At 43.0% G+C, this 15,074-nt stretch overlaps 2 protein-coding genes across 2 annotated transcripts; one reads left to right on the top strand and one right to left on the bottom strand.

The window, feature by feature from the left end:
* Positions 1-43: 43 nt before the first annotated feature.
* On the top strand, positions 44-7,134 carry SAP30 (Sin3A associated protein 30). Its single transcript, XM_075149324.1, has 4 exons — positions 44-481; positions 1,886-2,008; positions 4,625-4,723; positions 6,795-7,134. The coding sequence occupies exons 1-4, from the start codon at positions 173-175 to the stop codon at positions 6,915-6,917; spliced, it is 654 nt and encodes a 217-aa protein (XP_075005425.1). The 5' UTR covers positions 44-172; the 3' UTR covers positions 6,918-7,134.
* A 2,254-nt stretch (positions 7,135-9,388) lies between these two features.
* Positions 9,389-12,876, bottom strand: SCRG1 (stimulator of chondrogenesis 1). Its single transcript, XM_075149325.1, has 3 exons — positions 12,763-12,876; positions 12,236-12,498; positions 9,389-10,656 (listed from the first exon to the last, which is right to left on the bottom strand). Exons 1-3 carry the CDS (start codon positions 12,874-12,876, stop codon positions 10,602-10,604), a joined length of 432 nt encoding a protein of 143 aa, XP_075005426.1. The 3' UTR covers positions 9,389-10,601.
* Between the last annotated feature and the right edge of the window lie 2,198 nt (positions 12,877-15,074).

Raw genomic sequence — 15,074 nt, 5'->3', positions numbered from 1 at the left:
GCTGGCCGCCCTTGAGGGCGGGCTTGCGTCCCGGTGCCGCCGCTGAGGGGAGGCAGGCAGGGAGCGGGAGCGCCCCGCCGGGCCGCGGCGTCTCGCCGGGGAAGTTTGGTGCGGGGCGGGATCCCGCCGCCCTCCCCCGGGCTTCCCGCCGGCTGCGGAGGTGGCGCCGGGCATGAACGGCTTCGCCCCCGAGGAGGTGACCCAGCGCGGGCCGGACCCCACCGCCGCCGCCGCGGTGGTGGTGAGCAATGCGGGCTCCGCCGTGGAGGTGCCGCCGCCGCCAGCGCCGCCGGGGCTGGCTCCGGCCGCCGCCGCGGGCTCGGCGGGCGCCGGGGGTGCGGGCGGCCCCGGGGCCGGGCAGCTGTGCTGCCTGCGGGAGGAGGGGGAGCGGTGCGGCCGCGCCGCCGGCAACGCCAGCTTCAGCAAGCGGATCCAGAAGAGCATCTCGCAGAAGAAGGTGAAGATCGAGCTGGACAAGAGCGTAAGTCCGGGGAGGGGCGGGGGGGCGCACGGGGCCGCTGCCGGCGGGGCAGGCAGACAAAAGCGGCCGGCGGGTCCCGGCGGTGCGTGCCCGGACAGCGGCGGCGTGTCCGGCCCCAGCCCCGCTCCGCGCGGGCCGTTGCTGCAGTAGCTTGGTTGGGTTTGGGGCTTTCAGTAAAGTTTAGGCGTTTTTTGGCGGCGGGGAAGTGTCGCTTCCCCCTTTCCCCCCTTTTCCCGTGGAGTTGGGCTGGCGCTGCAGGAGCACGGCCTGAAAGTGCTCTCCCTCTGCGGGAGAGGGTCGGGGGGAAGCGCCCGCCCCTCCTGCCTGCTCCTGGGGTCCCCTCCCACCCCCAAGAGCCGGGGGCACCGGCTGCGCGTTCCCCCGTGCGGCTGGAGGGGGAAGAAGAGTGGCCGGGCAGCGCTCCTCCTCCCCGGCGCGGAGCCTGCATGGCTCCCGGCGCGCTGGTTTGTGTCTGTTCCTGGCGAGGGCAGCGCTCGGCTGCTCCGCCTCGCGTTGCGATGCTGCACGTCTCCCCTTGCCGCCGCATCTTCCGCTCGGCGGCCATCAGGCGCCGCGCAGCGCGGCTCAGCGCGGCCGGGCAGGGGGAGCGGAGCCCCGGCGGAGGGGCGGCCGCCCTCGGGCGCCTTCCTGCGGAAGGAGACTCCCGGGGGGTGCCTGCTGTTGTGGAAGGGTTTCCCGGCGCGGGGGGCAAAGGAGCTGAAAACGGGGCGGCAGCTGAAAAAGGGCGGCAGCCGGCGTGAGCGCCCCGCGCCTCGGCCAGAGCTTCGTGCGCCCCGAGGGACCCCCGGGGCCCCCTCGCCCCGCAGGCGTGGTCACTAAACGCAGCCCCGAGCTTTCATTGCCGTTGAAGCACGCAACTCTGAAAATCAGGCTTGGTACGCGCCGAAGAGCTCTCCCAAAGCGCGCAGATCCGTACAAAGAGAAACTTTTAAAAAAGAAAGGAAAAAAAAAAAAAGAAAGTGTTGCTTGACCTCGCCGAAGTGGGGGAAGTAAAACAAGGGGGGGGGGAGGATATAGATGGGAAATGAGAGCCAGTGGGAAACGAGAGCCGGCTTTTTGCCCTCCCAAAAACAACTCAAACTTGTTTTTTGTTTGTTTGCTTCCGGATCCCCGAGTTGCGATGAGTGGCCGGAGGGAGGGTTGTGCTCGTGTGTCTCTGCAGCCTGTTACTACTGAATCAGTCGGTTGCAACCGGGCTGAGCCGGTGGCAGTGCTCTGTAGCATAACACATTCTTTATTTAGAAGAATCCAGTAGGAAAGCTTCCTGAACTCGATTAACGTGACGGTGGTTGCTGGAGAGTTGTCTCTGCATGTGCATTTATATTGTAAGTCTGGAAGATACTTCCGTGGATTTGATTGAAAGACGCAGTGTTATTCTTTTAGGCAAGACATCTGTATATTTGTGACTTCCACAAAAACTTAATTCAGAGTGTGAGAAACAGAAGAAAGAGGAAAGGCAGCGATGATGATGGTGACTCACCAGTGCAAGACATCGACACTCCAGAGGTAGCTAAGTAGTTGGGGTTTTTTAATTGTTGTGTTCAGCTTCTTCTTAATGACTACGGAGTCTGCAGGGATATCACTTTTCCACCCTTGCAGCTCTCCTTATTTTGGGGCATGCGGGAAAGGGAAGTCTCCCGATTCACTCAGTTCTTAATATAACAAAAGCTAACTGAATTTTGTGGTGCATTTTCTGTATTAATTGTGCAGAGTAGAATGAACAAGATTCTTTACATTATTTTTAAGTCTCTGCTAGTTCTCTCAGAAAATTGGTATTTTCAACTTTCTCCTTCTCAGTGCTTCCTCTCCAGAGTGGTGCTTTGCCACATATCCGCAAACTCTTGTCTTCTGCGGGAGTTGACAACTTGAAGGGAATTGCTCATAGGACTTGGGATATAAATGCTTCGCTGCCCTGTCCCTCCGATCCTTTCCTTCTGTGCCAAATGTGTTGCAGATCGCTCTTGCAGTTATTCCATTGCCTTAGTCTAACTAGGAAAGTTTGATGATGGTAGCTCTTTGTTTTTACCCCTTGTTGGGAGAAGAGACATTTGGGGAGCGGTGCTAGAAAGGAGTGGAGAAGGGTGGTGCTTCTCAGACCTGTTTTCTCCACTGCAGACCAGTCAAACCTCACCCATTATAAAACTGAACTGCAGCTTTCAAACCTTTTGCATAGTATAGTGAGAGAGACTGTACCTAAGGCTCTTTTTCCTACATGTACTCTGTATTATTTCTGCTACAGCCTGGCTTAGCAGGTGCTCTTCAGTGTGTTAATTTTGAGCAGAGGCTGTCATGCCTACCCGGTTCCTTCTAAGAGGGATTTTTTTAAAGCATTCTTCAGAAATTGCTCCATAAGCGTTAATTTAATGCCATCCTTATGGTGAGCAGCTGCAGATACCGGCAGCATAAGTGATAAAACTTTGTGCCTAAAGGCACGTGGCTCCAGTCTGAAGGCTCTGGCTAAGAGGATTTTAAGGGATTGGGCGTAGTTTGATGCTGGGCTGTGTTGTTTGTTAAATATGTGGGATTGCTTCTTTTAAAGTTCTGTCTAAAGCTAATATTCTGTGTGACTTCAGGTGGCTCTCTGGCACAGTGGTAATTGCAGCTCTCCTGCAAGCCTGTTTTGTTTTCTCATACAAGAATTATAAAACATGTCACAACCGATGGATATCTCTAGAACGAGAAAGTCAAGCTTTTTTTAATGGTATGACTGCAGGAAAGAAAACTGCCTGGGAAGTATTTTGTGAGAAGCTTCAGCTGGCCGTTTGGACAATGGCAGTATGTTCATCCCATGTGATTACTGTATGCCTTAGACGCCCATTGGCCCTTGACCTTCTTTATGTTCAGTTGCTATCCAGTTTACTAAGGAAAAAAAAAATACCATTCTTCTGAAGACTTATAAGGCCCTCCTGTTTCCATCTCAGTCGTGACCATCATTACCTGTTAGAAGTGGTTCCTTATGAGAGGGGAGGAGGCTTCTGCAGTACGGGTAGCTTCTGGGACTTGGTGGGAAGCTGCTGCTACTCCTCTGCGAGATGCTCTAGTGTGTGGGTTCTCCACCGTGACTTGGGAAGTGAAATTTGTGCCATGTAAACTTTAGAATACCAAAGGATGCCCAGCCTCTATCATGCAAGGCGGCATCACATCAAGTCTGGCCAAGTTACCAAGTATGCAGTAGCACTGTTGTTGTTTAAATATTCTATAGTTGAGGCCACTAAATGAATTTAAAGAGGAAGTGAACGCCTTAACCAGTCTTTAATGCAGTGACTTTGGAGAACACTACTGTAATTGCAATGATCTAGCAGAATTTCTCATTCAGCCTGCTTTCTCAGCTTGCTTTCCCACTCAGTCATCTGATTAAGCTCTCTTACATTGTCAAGGAGGGTGGGAGGGCAAGCTGTTGCTGGGAGAAGTGACTGTTCATCAGAGTTCATGGGATTCAAAACTGAGGGAGTACCGGGTTAAAGTTGTGTATTTGTATCCCTGAGAGGACCTTGTGCAATTCTCTCAACTGTCAACTCGCACTGAAAAATAATTCTGGACAACTATGCCTGTGCGCGTAACTCCTGCATTGTGCTTATGTAGCAGGGATATGTTTGGAGAGCAAGAGCAGCTATTTTCTTCTCTCACCTCAAGCCAAGAAAACTTTGTGCTCTAGGCTTTTTCCCAATTCTAATACGTGTTATCTCATGGTGAGGATCTTGCATGTAACTTGATGGCCAAAATCACAATATAGGGACTTCCTTTGAATCAACATCTTCATAGATGTTATATGAAAGTTGTTACTGGGCTACATGTGTTATCATGCTTGAACTGGGGAACAAACAAAAAACCCAGAACTGATTAAAGTACAATAATGAGTTCCAAATATTGTCCACAGCTAAAAGGAGGCAGAGCCATGTTCAGTAATAATAAAATGCTCTTAAACCGAGCTGGGCTGTTTTCCTTTCTGCTGGAAGGTGCGGGGTGGAGTTTGTTTTTTGTCAAAATTAGATCTGCTGAGCTGACGGTTTACCCTTATGTATCTGTGAGATTCCAAAATGTTTTTGAGAGGCAAACTATTAATGACTGAATCCTTTTCAGTTACATGAGATTGTTTTCCTCCCCTTCCCCATTTTCTTCTAGGTTGATTTATATCAGTTACAAGTAAACACACTTCGAAGGTACAAAAGACACTTCAAACTACAGACCAGACCGGGACTTAACAAAGCACAGCTTGTTGAAGTACGTACGAGTGTTTGTTCCATAATAGAAAATGCAACTTGCTATGGCATGGGGTTTTCTATACAATGCGATCCTTGCATAAAGAGCATATATAATCTGGGTTTTAGGAGAACAAAAGGGAACTGCTTATCTAGCTTCCTTCATTGGCCACAGCTCCTGAGCCAAGTAAATCAAAAGTAAAAGTTCTTTCTAGAGGAAGGACTCTTAACTTCCAAAAGGAGTGTGTGCTGCTTAAAAACAGAAAGTGTTGAGTTGGAACAATAAGATGATCTACATGTCCCTGAATATCATAGAATTGTGGATTTATAGTCTGTGCATCAGTCACACCTTCACATGAAGTGTCCTGCTGGAAAGAACTAGAAACTGAGAGGTGGCAGTGAAGGTCTAGCAAGGTTCAGACTTTGTTTTAAAAAGCTAGTTAATACAAACATAGATGTTTCTGTGTATGTAGAGTATGGAAATCTGAAAAACAGGCTTCTATTGATAATTATGTTAATCAAAACCACTGGGATCTGTCATCAGAAAAATGGAACGTTATGAAATCAGTTTTTTTCTTATCAATATTTCTAAAAGTGCTGAAGCTGTGTATGAGTACAGCTGTATGCGAGCATCTTTGCTGCATGTGAGTGTAACTTTAAAGGAATCCTTCTGCGCCGCAAAGATGCAGTTACAGCGTGCTGATGTAAATACGTGGGAGAACTGGTGATCTTCTCTTAACAGGGAGATATAGTAACCATTTTTTCACTTTTGTGCAGTGATAACTCAGTTGTACTTCGGTGCAGACATTTTGTTAGTTTCCCCCTTTATCTGTGCGTATTAAAGGCAAGGTCCTTAAATGTGTGGCAGATCTCAAGGCTGAGCTATAAAGGAATAGTGCGGCTGCCACTATGAGTAAGAATTTAAAATTAGTCTTCTGTTTTCTTCTATGTGAGCTGAGGTACAGCTAGCTCTTGAATTAGCAGGACTGTGATTTGAAAAAGCACAAGCAGTTTTTGTTCTGCAAAACTAGCATTTCTAAGGGTCTGCTTTAGGTACGGCTCATGAGATATTTGTGCTAGCTTACACTTATTACGCTGCTTGATGTGAATAGGCAAAGCTTCTGTCACGTGCTTTGTTTGACCTGCAGGTATTTCTGAGCCATAGCTGCAGAACTTCCTTAGTTTACAGTGCATGTGATTCCTCGTAACCTGTCCTAATGTACAACAGACACTTCTCTAGCTGTTACTTAGAAGTCTACTTTAAAGGACTCTGTCACAAACTGTTTCTCTGTGATTTTGGGGGGGGTGGGGAGGGGTTTAAAAAGCTTTTTAACTTGCTAATCATGCTAAACATTTATACCCTGTGGTAGTTAAATGAGCAGTCCCATTTTTCTCACTTCCTCTTGCTAATTTTAATCTACCAAAGTATTCTGCAAAAAGCCAGAGAATAGTCTTAGATAGGTATAATATTTTGAGTGCTTTCTTTTAAAGCTGATGTTCATTTTGATGAAGGGAAAGACTTCTGGAATGACAAAAGTGATTCAAGAACTGTTTAGACATTGTCATATTTCAGTGGTTACAGCATGGTGAATTTTCATTGATAGCTCTGTTTTGGTCAATTAATTCTCAAAGATACTTGTGTTGTCTTAGGTGTTTCTATACATGACTTGATGCAAGCATGTGCTCTCTTCCCCCCCCCCCCAACCTTGAGTGATGAGCAGTAGCCTCCCATTTCTGTGCTGTAGCTCTGTTGATATGCTATAGTCATTACTTGCTTTATAGTTAAGTTTTAACTATACAGATGTAATGATACTCCCATGCTTGTTTTGAGAACTTAGTTTTTTCCCTGAAAAATTTCTGGGCTTTTTACTTTGGAAATTAGGGTACAATCTGCTATATTTAGTTCATAGATCTCAGTAAAATGGTTCCTGTTTGTTTTTTTATGACTATTAAAGACTTTTGAAGAGAGGTAGCTTTTTCTTCTTTTTTTTTTTAAGCTTCTTGATCGATCTTTTAAACTTGATTTAAATCTGAACCTTCGGTTTCTGCATATAAGAGTGGTTGTTTAATTTCCTTGCATTCTTCCTTTATAGATAATTGGCTGCCATTTTAGGACAATTCCAGTGAATGAAAAGGACACCTTAACATATTTCATCTACTCGGTGAAGAATGACAAGAACAAACCAGATCTAAAGATGGATAGTGGTGTCCATTAGACGGAAAATGTTGGGACTGAGACTCAGGCCGCAAATCAAAAGACTGAGGGTTTTTGTTGATAAGCAAAAGCTTTCTTTGTAACTTTTTTCCTCCCCAGAGAGTTTGTCTCTGTTTTATTTTTCATAACCTTGCTGATTTGTTTGAAAACCATCTCTTATGAAACAAATTTCCTCAGCAAAAGTATTTTAAATAAATATCACTGATATTGTTGCTCAAGTGCGTGTGTCTGTAACTTATTTAGAGTCACTTGTACCTAATAGTTAAGCTTTGAGTAATTATGTAATATTAAAATATTTTTCAATTAAAGTGTGCCAAGGATATATTTATGAATGTACTTCAAGTTCTCATGATGCAATGCCGTTAAAAAAAAAAAAGCTGTAGCAGACTTGGCAATAGGTTCTTTTTTGTAAGGTAAAAGGCTTTAAATGACAGTTCCAGTTGCTAGCTGGGCAGAAATGGCTGAATAACATTTTCTTTTTCCCCTTTGGAAACAAGAATTGATGGGGGCTTTTCTGATTTGTTTATTCATCTTGTCATTGCTGGGATATGTGCTTCCAAGCACCGAGGCCTTCCTGCTCCTATATTAAAATGGAAAAAAATGCAGCTCTCGAATTTCAAAGCTGTAAGAACGGATGAAAAGACTGCTGCAGCTTACTGTGCCGAGAAATCCTTCCACTCGGTAAGAAATCCTTTAGCTGCTGACTTTTCCATTCATCTACACAGAATGTGGTTAAGAACTTAATTGGAGAATGGAAGACAGTCTGTGCTGGGTCAATATGGTATCTTCTAATAGGCATACTATTTCTTTTTCATTGCATGCATTAGCTCAGGCCTGTTTTAAAAAAAAAAAAAAACCCACACCAAAACTTATGGTAACATATGAGAAAAATACCCAGCAATAGTTTTGCTTTTAATTGTATATCTTAGTAAAGTCTGATGTTGAAGATATATTATGAATGACTTCTTGTATTGTCATTTAACTATTGTGCCAGTCTAAATGCATGGTATACGGAATATGATTTCTTTCTGCTTTAAGCTGTGCACGTAGGTTGAAGAAAAGGCAGAGGGAGAAAAGTTTGCATCTTAAAGCAGAGGAGGACACAGCTTGTTCAGTTAGCATTTGTTGCAACTCTTAATCTTATCAAATGTTTAAAAGCTTTTTCTTCATTTGGGAAAAATGAGGAAGCAGTATTTCTATGGTCTAATCTGCTCGATGTTAATCTTGTGAGTTTTTTGAAAACTACTACTTTGTTGGCATCACTGCAACTAAGATGGTTCATTTTGCTTTTTTGACCCATGACACTCGCAGAGAACTGAATGATGATAAACCCTAACCTCAAACTGGCTGCCTTCCCAGTAGCTCTCAGCGGCTGGATTTCTTTCACTTGCAGTGTCTTATGTATTTCCACAATAAAGTCCTGCGGTGCTGGCCTAAATTCAAGACGGTTAGTGATATCTAGCTAGTGGCAGCTAAAATTGGTATTCCTTTGAAGAGATGTTTTAATGCCCATTTCACTAAAGTGACTGTAAAGTTGTTTACTAAATATCCTTTGCACAAATTGAGCTTGTCATCTTCAAAGTACTAGTTGGAGAAACAGCCAGGGAACCTGGCTGTGGATGGGACATCTGAAGGAGAAAGGCTTTTTCTCTGAGTGTGGGCAGGGGTGAGCGTTCTCACCTAGGTCTGGCAGGACCTGTAGAAGAAGCTTTGAGGGGGGAAGAGAGTAGGGAGAGAAACAAAAGCAAGTTTCTATGGGAAGTCAGTCTTAAAGTAGTAGCCTAAGTGACCCTATCCTGCTGTATGTGGAAAGGCACAAAACTTTTCTCCAGTGGATTATGGATTTTCCTTAGCCAGGAGTGGTGGAAGGAGAGTAACCACCTACTAACTTTACTGCCCAGATTTGCATCTGCCTTAAATTTTTTTGCTACTGCTGCTTTGGAAAGCTGTGAATGCCAGGCATATGCAACATGATTCGTGTAGAAACCAACAGAAGTTACGTGCCCTTATTACTGCTAGAAGCTTATGGAGAACTCTGCACAAGAGCAGATACCATATGTTTTCTTAGCAGAGCACTGACTTTGGATATTTTGACTGTGGATTGCCAAATTTATGGTTTGTTTGTCTTTTTTTTTTTTATCCTTAATTGATGATTTGGTAGGAAGCCCAAATGACTCAGGAATAATTATACAAACCAGGCTTAAAAAGCCTGGTGACACAAACTGTTTGTTTAACAGTCAGTAGCCTAAAAATTACTTGGCAAAAATAGTACACACAGATTTACTTGAAATATTTATTATTAGCTATGTATAATCACCCCCTCCCCTACTAGCCAACCCTCATTTACTAAACGAGGAAAACGAACAGTCATTGCGATATTTCATACTGCATGTGAAATAAGTCTGGTAAACTGGTGGTAGCAGTTTTCATGATGTAATATTGTAAGGTTATTAGATGAACAGTACACTTCTTTTAGTGGAAAAAACTAAATATTTGCTTCAGTACTACACGCCCTCCATATGACTGAGTTGATAGCTAAAGAGTTTTTATAGGTAAGGCAATAAGCCAGGCTTACTGAGTGTAAGGTGGCTTCTTCAGGTGGCTTTCCTTACACTTACAAAGGGACATAAATTATGGGCTGTTTTTCTTTTGCACTGTAATCAGTACTGGCAGGTGTTGAGAGGTGACTGTAGATCTACAGCGTAGATCACGATACCTCTTAAACATTAAGATGATTACTTCTAATATTTTGAGATACCTCTTTGTCTTCGCTTCCCTAGCTATTTCCCTACAGGGCTAGCCTAAAAATAAAAAGCCAGCGTTTTAACTTAATTCTGAGGTACTGTATTTCAAACAAGGCTTGATTAAAAAAGCTGCTTAAGTGTGGGTTTTTATGTTGCCTTAACAGACCTTGCATCAGTCCCATCCTCTTTAGATGTCTTTCTGAATATATACATATACTATTGTAACTTTTCTAGTATTTTAAAAGTTCAATGTGAAGATTAAACAATTCAAGGTTTTACAGATTTCATAGTTAATGCAGGTGACCAGTTAGACATAAGTAAGACCTAAATGTGCTTTACTACTATTAATGTGAGTGTTGACTTTTTTTTCCCCCCGCAGTGGAATTTTCAAATACAAATGGTGAAAGTTTGCCTTTTGTATGTGCATGTATTTTGTTTAAGATGCCTAAATAGAACATGGGAGTGTGTCTACAGAAGTGCCAGGTACTGAGTAGCTTCAACTTAAAACAACATTAACTGTGTGGTGGCAGTAAAGCAATAGAAAGCTGCACTTGCAGTAGGTTGCTACAAGAGTCACGTTCTTAGCCACATGAAGGCTTAAGCTTGGAGTTTCTTCATCAAAACTAGTTGAGAATGTTGTGCTGAGTAACGCGAGTCATGCTTTTTGCTGGGGGATGCATACTAGGATGCATTAAGAGCTTGTACAGTCTTCTACACCATTATGGAAATAAAGGCAGCTACCGCATTTGAAAGGAGAATTTCTTACATATTTAACATCCGAAAAAGATATAGAAAGGAAATTTTTCTGCAGTGTAAAAAGAGGCACTGCCTTGTGGTTAGGAGTTTTTTTTGTTGGTGGTGGTTTTGTTTTTCCCCTTGAAAGCATTATTGCATGATTGTAGAATGATGTCTGTTGTCTTCACTGGCAGAGTTGATGTCCATCACTGACTGTTGCAGGGAATCACAAAAGATATCTTTGGTCCAAAGAAAATATCCCTGAAAGATATTACCAGATATTTAAATAATTAGGTTATTGCTTTATCAGAACTTTAACATCACATTCATTTCCAGTTGTGGGGGGGTTTTTTTAGCTTTTGGTGGGATATATATGGAATTAATGTGTTTGTGGGATGCCGTTCCAGCAATGCAAATGCAACTGCATGAATGCAAATGCAACTGGATGAAGATACTGTATTTCTACCTGTGCTGGCCTGGCTTGGAAGTGATGGCAAAGCTTTCATTGACTGACCAGGGTGTCAGTTGTCCATTCTGGTATTTTAGCTTTGAGAAATACATAATACATACCAAATACATAATTTTAGAAAAATAAAGAGCTGCTCCATGTGCACGCATATTGTTTAGTGCAGTTTGTCCTGAGAGCAGACCTGCAAAGTAGGTCTTCAGTATCTCAAGATGGTTGAAGGAAGACCTCCTTATGTATTTGTATCAAAGTAAGAGGCTTTCCGAGGCTGCTCAAAGCTCAGAGGTTGAAGCTGGAAACCCAAAGCATGCTTCTGAGTGAAGACACCATATCTAATTTTAGGGAGAGTAAAATATGAAAAACTTACTTAAACCCTGCTCTCAGTTTGAATGTGAGGTTTCTAGCTTTAGAAGTCCTTCCCACTTGTTTCAAATCTAGTCCTCTACGGGATTGCTGAAAAGTTGCCTTTTTTTGGGTTTTGGGGACTTGACAAACTTGGGTGGTAAGAGGAGCACGTATAAAAAGTCATTTTTGCTTGCCTGTATAATGCCATCACATTTTAGTGTCCCTGAAGTATTAGTAAGTTTTGAAGTGTTGATATTTTTAAATTTTCTGAAGAAAAGATGTTGCTGGAAAGCTGAATGAAATAATACCTCTTAATACATTTTATTACTTCAAACCAGTATGGGCTGGTGGTGTTTATTAACTCAATATTAATTTTGTTGGGATGTACATTCTTTCTGTAAAACAACAACAAAAAACCCCATGTTCAGGGAGAACTTCACCGTTCGGCTTTGTCAGCAGTGCCAGCGAGCCAGAGAAGTGTTGATGTTCTCGGGCCAAATCTTCTCCCTCCCTTGCAGGCATTTGTGAACCTCTGTTCCCCACTATGTGCTCTCCTACTTTAAACAGCTGTCTTTACAGAATCATTTATTCAACTGACGTATGTGCATACGCCTTAGAATAGCAATACGGTTCTTTACCGTGGAACAGAAATCAAATGCTTTTGTTTATGGTCCTGAAAACATCTTCACTGCAAAGTGCTGTGAATAAGGATTTGATGTAGTTCTCAGTTTAGATCAAAGAGAAGAGTCAAAAGTTGGGTGATTTAAATGCTGAAGTCCCCTATAGTAGGACATGCAGGTTTACAAAATACGCTAAGCAAGTCCTAGGTGAGCCCCTGGAAAACAAAAACTGAAAACTGGCAGTGTATCAGGTAATTGGCTATATCTTGATATAATTTCAAACCATCTGAAGCAATACATTTCTTTAAAATGATATCTTATTCCTCCAGTGGAAACTGTAAAATGATGGAAATAAAATGGGTGGTCATATAGAACTGTACAAGCGTGTATGAAATGAGCACGGTCTTACTTTGGGCAGCAGAGCAATTCATTCAAGCTGCAGTAACAGATCACCTCGCAGCCCGTTCCTTCCCAAAAGTGATCTTGCAGACCATCGTCGATTTGTCGAAGGTTCTCCGTGCCTTCGGGGATGTTGTGACAGTTGTGGTCTTTGAGGGCCCTCTTGTAACAAGAGGGACGCCAGGAAGGCGCCGCGGGGGCACCCAGGAGGGTGCTCAGCAGAAGCAGCGCCGAGACCATCTTCATTTTTGCGAAGCTTCCTGCAGCAAGGTGCTAAAGAGAAATGAGGTACGTGACACAGGTATAGCTGTTGAACAGATCTCTTTCCCCAGTTTGCTTTCTGGCGTGCGTCTTCCTTTTCTTTCCTGTGAACTTTTGGAGGTTTGAGCCTCTGTGCTGGAGAGTGTTTTCTCCTAGGAGGTAAATAATACTGCAGCAGAATTGATATTCATTACTTTCTGCACAACCTTGGGAATCCTTTCATCGGGAATTGAGGCTTCTGTTGCTGGCAATTTTGTTGTTTCTTTGGCCTCTCACCTTGAGAAAATTGCTTTGAGCTGGCCGTGTTCTTTCGGTGGTGTAAGTGAATGTATTGATTGCTACCAAACCAGGGGAAAATGTCTGGGTGTGTTTCCTTGCCTTCCTGGCCATTTTGCCTGTCGAAACAAGAGTAACTCATGTAAAATTAATAGTATCTTTCCCCATCAAAGTTGTGGAAAAACTGTCTGCTGGTTGAATCCCCTTTTCATGGACTGCTCGAGAAACTGAAGCATTAAGCAGCGAAGGAGGCTGAAGCTCTCTGCAGCGCTGCCCTGGACGCTGGTCTCTGGGATTCCTACGCTGCAGGCTCTGGGATGGTACAGCGTTGCTGAGAACTTGCTCTTTTTTTAATCTTTTTTTTTTATTTATTTTATTAGTACTGCAAACTGCTTAGCTGAGTCTTGCTACAGGAGGTCATTATGGTTTAATTGATGCTGCTTTTTAAAAGACGGGATAAATTATCCCTTGCAAAACTCTGCTGTTAGTGACTAGGCTTTCCGTCGTCTGCGTGAGCTTGGCTGGCTCTGCTATTCTGTGCTGCTTTGGACTGAGAGTGACCACGCCACAAAGCTTTGGATAAGACCCTTGAACTTGCATTCACTTTTAAATTAGCATTTTGAACAACGCTTCAACTTTAGACTTTATTGGTATTAGGAGAGAGAGCGGGCTTTTTACCTTTCCTCATTCTTGAATGAAAGGGGTCTGATACCTTACTGAATTTCAGTAGGAATTCTGCTCTGAAAACTAACCTAAAGCAATGTCATCTCTGCCCAGCGAGCTGTCCCTGAGCGCTCCGCACTGCGCTTGTGTTAGCCTCAAGGCAGACTTTGCTGCCCTTCATCCTGTTGGCACTTCGGAGTCGACCCCCTGACACTACAACATTATGGCCTGGTTCTGGTCTTTCTTGCAGGGCTGCAGAGTAGAGTGCTCTAGACTAACCCAAAAATAACTGGGAATAAAGCAACGTCTGATCAAAGACTGTCAAATGCCAAGTTAAGATGGCAGAGCCATTATCTAGATAACAAAAAAAATAAGGCATGCCAGCTGTAGAAGTCACTAAGACAATAGTCCCACTTCGGTTATTTTGTAAAACTCTTGAGGCCACTTTTGAAAATACAAACAATAAGCTATTAAATGCATAAATTTACTGTATTTTGTAGTAACTTTTCCTGGGTAGTTACATCACCGCTTGCTATCTTGCTGATCTTCCATTTCTTCAGCCAATGAATTACACGCCAGAGAGACTAGTTAGGAAAATCTGGGAATCTGGATTCGTATTAGGGATAAAATACTACACCTCGATGCTCTTTGATTATGTTTTTCTGTAAGATTCTGTGCAAACCTGTTTTTTGTACACCAGTAGCCAAATAAAATATTAAAAAGCGGCCAATATATTAAGGAACATGACTGAAGTGAAAATAAGGTCTTGTGTATTTTTGAACTTCTGTCATAGAAGCAAAATTCATTGAATGATTCCTTTTAGTTTCCATGAACTTGTATGTGAACTTTTGAGTAGGAGACTCCTATAAACTACGAGTAATAGAGCCTTGGGGATCTATTTTTTAATTACCTTAGAGTGCAGTATTGAATAACATACTGTCTTTATTAGTTTTAGACCTCAAAACTACTTCTCAAATAAAGTAAACATTGTTCTAACTTTGCCTGATGTTGTTTTTTAGACTTGAGTAAAGAATCTGTATTATAATAATAATGGTTTTCTTTTGTAGGAGTATAAACGCTGCAGTTATGGGGGTTCTGCTCAGAGAAGTCTAATAATTAAAGAGAACAAGTTTGTTTATACTATACCTTGATAAATGCTGATGTCAAGGAGTACAATTTAACATTCTTCTGTTCAAATAATTAAGCTTAATTATTTAAGTATTTAATGGAAGAAAATTTCCATGAAAGAGAAATTTAGGAAGCAGGGGGTTTATGTCTTTGTTTCCTGTGATTGGATTGTTCTGTGAGTTCTTCCCCTGAGGATGAGCCATTCATCATATCTCGCTCTTGTGTGCATTTTTCTTTATTCCTAATAATTTGGGTGATCTTTCCCTACCTGGAGTTCAGCTGGAATGCTCATTTGAATCTGTTGCCAGCTGCCTGTTTGCTCAAAATTCGTAGGAACTCATTCTGTCCTGAAAACGGGCAGATTTTCTATAAACTGTCAGATTGCTGGATTCAAAAATCGTGACCTACAGGTCAAGGTAACTCTCTACTTGCCTTGGAATAGAACAGGATGTTGCTATAGTGCATCGTCGAGAGGGCTTACATGGATCACTGCCGAAACCAGTATTAGCAATATGCTGATG

Source organism: Calonectris borealis, chromosome 4 (assembly GCF_964195595.1).
Source record: "Calonectris borealis chromosome 4, bCalBor7.hap1.2, whole genome shotgun sequence".
In the NCBI taxonomy this organism is placed as follows: Eukaryota; Metazoa; Chordata; class Aves; order Procellariiformes; family Procellariidae; genus Calonectris; species Calonectris borealis.
The sequence above is the reverse complement of the archived record's forward strand: the minus strand, read 5'-3'. Positions and strand labels throughout refer to the sequence as shown.

Coding starts and splice junctions, on each gene's coding strand:
- SAP30 (XM_075149324.1), top strand. CDS start 173: ATGAACGGCTTCGCCCCCGAGGAGGTGACCCAGCGCGGGCCGGACCCC. Junction 2,009..4,624: donor AAGACATCGACACTCCAGAG/GTAGCTAAGTAG, acceptor ATTTTCTTCTAG/GTTGATTTATATCAGTTACA. Junction 4,724..6,794: donor ACAAAGCACAGCTTGTTGAA/GTACGTACGAGT, acceptor CTTCCTTTATAG/ATAATTGGCTGCCATTTTAG.
- SCRG1 (XM_075149325.1), bottom strand. CDS start 12,876: ATGGCCAGGAAGGCAAGGAAACACACCCAGACATTTTCCCCTGGTTTG. Junction 12,499..12,762: donor CTCAAAGCAATTTTCTCAAG/GTGAGAGGCCAA, acceptor ATTTCTCTTTAG/CACCTTGCTGCAGGAAGCTT. Junction 10,657..12,235: donor GAATTGCTCTGCTGCCCAAA/GTAAGACCGTGC, acceptor AATATCTTTCAG/GGATATTTTCTTTGGACCAA.